Genomic DNA, 3,672 nt, shown 5'->3' on the forward strand with positions numbered 1-3,672 from the left:
CGGCTGTGCTGGACCATCCTCCGTCCTCCATCCCCTATCCCCCATCCCCCATCCCCATCCTCCATCCATCTCCATCTTCCATCCTCCATCCCCTATCACCCATCCTCAATCCCCATGCCCATCCTCCATCCCCTATGCCCCATCCTCCATCCTCCATCCTCATCCCCATCCTCCCCAGGCTCCTTCCCCCATCTCTGGCCTCCAGCCCCCTCTGACCTGTTGGACCCTGCCCTCCTGGCCAACAGCTTGGTTGCACCCCGGGTTTGCCCAGCTTGCCCCAGAGCCATGAAACCAGCCTTGCCGGTGGCAATGCATCTCCTGCCTTCCCTCTGTAGAGCCGCAGCACAAACGATTGGCATGCAACGCCCTGGCTGGGGACATTTTAATTTCCACCCTGCCCCTGTGCTGGAGTGGGCTGTTTGGAAGGGAGGAAGGCAGCCGAGGGAAGTGACTCCCTGGCTCTGTGGTGGGAGGGTCCCTGCAGGGTGCCAGCTCGCAGATGGCAGTGGCGTGTCCCCTCCAGACACCCACCACTGCTGGGGGTACAGGCTTACACCCAGCACGTGGGTTGCCGTGGCTTGTGGATGTCCTGGGGCTGGAAGAAGCAGCTCTTGGCTAACACCACCCCCCCAAAACACCCCCAGGGTGCTGGAGACACAAGCTCAACCAGGAGCCAGGCTAGTTCCAGCTCCTGCGACCCCAGCAACCGCTCCAGGGATGGAGCTGGAGGTGCCACCCAGTGCAGGCACAATGCGGGCCATGGCAGAGGGAGAGTCTGGTGGGTCTGGGGGAGGAAAAGGAGACAAACAGCTCTCCTGAAGGGAGAGAGGGTCTTTATTAACCACCTGGCAGACGGTGAGGGACTGAGTGATGGTGAGGAACTGGGTGATGATGAAGACCCAGGTGATGGTGAGGAACCCGCAGTGCCAGGCTCAGGGGTTCCCACCCAGGTTGGGACGATGGCTCAGAGCTGAGCAGAGTCCTTACCCTGAGTCATGCCAAGGTCTGTGCTCCCCAGACACCCCCCTCAGCCCCTCATTGCATCAGGACCACAGTCTGGACACAGCCCAGCTGCCAGTTTAGGAGAAGGATGCTGTTGGACCTGGCTGCTGTGGGGGCATCTCCCTGCTCTGGGGGGCTGTCACAGCATGATGGTGACAGAGGAAGGTGAGGGGCAGAAGATGACGCTGTTTGGGGGATGCTGATGTAGAGCATGTGCCCTTCTCGCCAGGTCCTGGTGCTGTGGGTCGCTTCAGCCCCCTGTCCCCTGAGTGGGGGAGTCGTGGGGGGGTCCTCCTGAGCCATGGTCTGGGCTTGGCACGGCAATGGAGTCCTCCTGTGCCACGGGCTCGGCACAGCAGCCAGCACTGGCCAGTGGCCAGGGCTGCTGGCTCAGGGGTCCTGCTGCCACAGGGAGATGTGCTCCTGGGCTGCAATGGGATGTAGAGAGTCAGTGCCTCCTGTGCCAGGAAGGACCTAGAGGTCTGGGCAGGGCTGGCAGCAGGCCACAGAGCCAGCAGAGCCGAGGGCCAGCACCACTGGGGCTTGACACCCCCAGAAAGGTGCGGGAGGGCTCCCGGCTGCTCACTTACCAAACTGGCAGATGTACCGGTTTCGGGTCTTGCAGCGCTGGTCATTCCAGTTGAAGGCGGCTGACGCTTGCATCTCCACACAGTTCCCGAACCTGTGCCCCGGTGGGAGAGTGGTAAAGCTGGCCAGTGCTGTGGCATGGCAGTGACACCGCACACAGTTCGGATGTCTGTATCCAGCAGGCACTTACCCCTGGTTGTCTGGCTGCCCAAAAGCAAAGCTGGTGAAGGAGGATGGCTCGCCCACATCCCAGCGGAAGGAAGCCTTGGATGTCTTGTAGGTGAGACCTGGGGGGGTGCGACATGGGGTGCCACAGCTGCCCGCACCCTGGGCAGCCTGCGCCCTGCCTGCTGCTGTCACTCACCTATCCAGAAGTTCCCGGTCTCGAAATCGGTGTCTGTTACCCTGTTACCAGTCTCCAAGCGGCTGAGGTAGAAAGACAGGATGTCCTGGACCTTCTGGTTTCTGATCTGGGCCAGCATCGCCCCTTTCTCCTGCAGGGAAGGGAGCAAGTCAGCCCTAAACACGTGGCCCAGATCAACGCCAGGCAGCGGAGAGATTCACAGGGGGACTGTGAGCACAGGTGGCATTTTTCAGCTGCAAAGGGATGCCCAGAGCATCCCAGGGGCTCACCTGGCACTTTATTTTGGCTCCATAGTAGGTATTGGCCTCAGAGGACACCATGAAGCAGTCATCGTCTATCCTCACGTCGCAGGCGTGGAAAGGGAACCGAATCTTCGCTGGGGGCACAGGCAGGCGCAGGTGGGTCCCTGTGCCGGCAGAGCCAGGCCCACCAGAGGACCCTTAGCCCCACTCCAGGGGTCCCTGCCTGCAGATCCCTGCTGCCACCCTGAAGCAGCGCAGGTGGGTGCAGACTCACTGCCGCACTCAGCTCCGCCGTAGCCCACGTCGCAGAGGCAGGAGCACTCCTCCTTCCTGAACTTCCCATGCAGGCATTGCCCGCTGCACCTTACTGCGGGGAAGAAGGTGTTGCGTTAGCTGGCGGGGGGGGGCGGTCGGCAGCCTCTGCCCACCCCAACTTAGGTTGCGCTGCACACCGGGGCACTGAGCTGAGCTGCCCATGCTGCACGGCCCGCGCACACGAGCGCACTGAGCTGACCCTGTGCACGCATGTGCTGCACGGCTGTGTGCACACGGGCACCGAGCAGACCATGAATGCTGCGCTGGCTGTGCCCATGCATGCACTGCACTGGACCTGTGCACACATGCACTGCACCAGCCATGCACACGCATGCACTGCACTTACCCTGTGCATGCTTACATTGCACCATCCACGCACACACGTGCACTGCACCGACACTGCACATGCATGCACCACACTGTCCATGTACACGTGTGCACTGCACCAACCCTTTGCACACATGCACTGCACTGGCCATGCACATGCATCTCTAGAGGTGAGGGGAGGCCAGGGTCGCGTGGATGCGCCTCTCACCTTGGCAGTACCTGCCCGTGTAGGCGGGGGGACAGATGCACTGGCAGCTGCTCATGTCGAGGTGCCCGCTGTTCCTGCAGCTCATGCGACAGGGGTTCCTGGGCACCTCTGGGCACAGCAGAGAGGCGGCGTGGGCATCTAGGGCTACGCCATGGCTGGGGACCACGCAGGGGCCAGGGGGACTGCAGGGACTCACCGCAGAGCCCACCGCCGTGGTCCCAGGACTTGAAGCAGCCGGAGAGGCCAGCAGTGCAGAGGGAGCACCAGGGCCCCTGCTTGTAGGGCAGGACAGGCGTCCCCGCCACCTCCCAGTTGCCCCTGTCGCCGCAGGCAGCTGGAGGCGGCTGCCCACCTGGCACCAGCTCCCTGCCCCGCCCACACAGCCAAACCACGCCCCTTTCTGGGGCAAGGCCCCGCCCACACCCCCAGCCGCATACATTTCCAACGCACAGCCCCGCCCACATTTCATAGGCCCCGTCGACTTCTGGAATGCAGCCCCGCCCACAGCGCCAGCCCCCACCCACCGCCAGGGCAAGGCTCCGCCCCCACCCCTCACCACGCATCCCCATAGGCCAGTCCACCCCCCTACCCGGACACACCCCTGTGGAGACCCCGCCCACACAGGG

General features: G+C 63.2%; 1 protein-coding gene across 1 annotated transcript in view; it reads right to left on the bottom strand.

Annotated features, from left to right (window-relative positions):
• Positions 1-1,392: 1,392 nt before the first annotated feature.
• The window catches only part of LOC104842681 (C-type lectin domain family 18 member A-like), a 3,574-nt gene continuing 1,294 nt past the window's right edge, over positions 1,393-3,672 (bottom strand). The window contains exons 4-11 of the mRNA XM_010585193.1: positions 3,243-3,446; positions 3,047-3,154; positions 2,471-2,563; positions 2,224-2,330; positions 1,955-2,084; positions 1,781-1,877; positions 1,593-1,684; positions 1,393-1,430 (exon numbers count right to left, since the gene is read on the bottom strand). Coding sequence (XP_010583495.1) covers positions 1,393-1,430; positions 1,593-1,684; positions 1,781-1,877; positions 1,955-2,084; positions 2,224-2,330; positions 2,471-2,563; positions 3,047-3,154; positions 3,243-3,446 — 869 coding nt within the window. The remainder of the gene's footprint in view (positions 1,431-1,592; positions 1,685-1,780; positions 1,878-1,954; positions 2,085-2,223; positions 2,331-2,470; positions 2,564-3,046; positions 3,155-3,242; positions 3,447-3,672) is intronic.

This window comes from Haliaeetus leucocephalus, unplaced genomic scaffold, assembly GCF_000737465.1.
Source record: "Haliaeetus leucocephalus isolate CR32 unplaced genomic scaffold, Haliaeetus_leucocephalus-4.0 Scaffold92, whole genome shotgun sequence".
NCBI classification, from domain to species: domain Eukaryota; kingdom Metazoa; phylum Chordata; class Aves; order Accipitriformes; family Accipitridae; genus Haliaeetus; species Haliaeetus leucocephalus.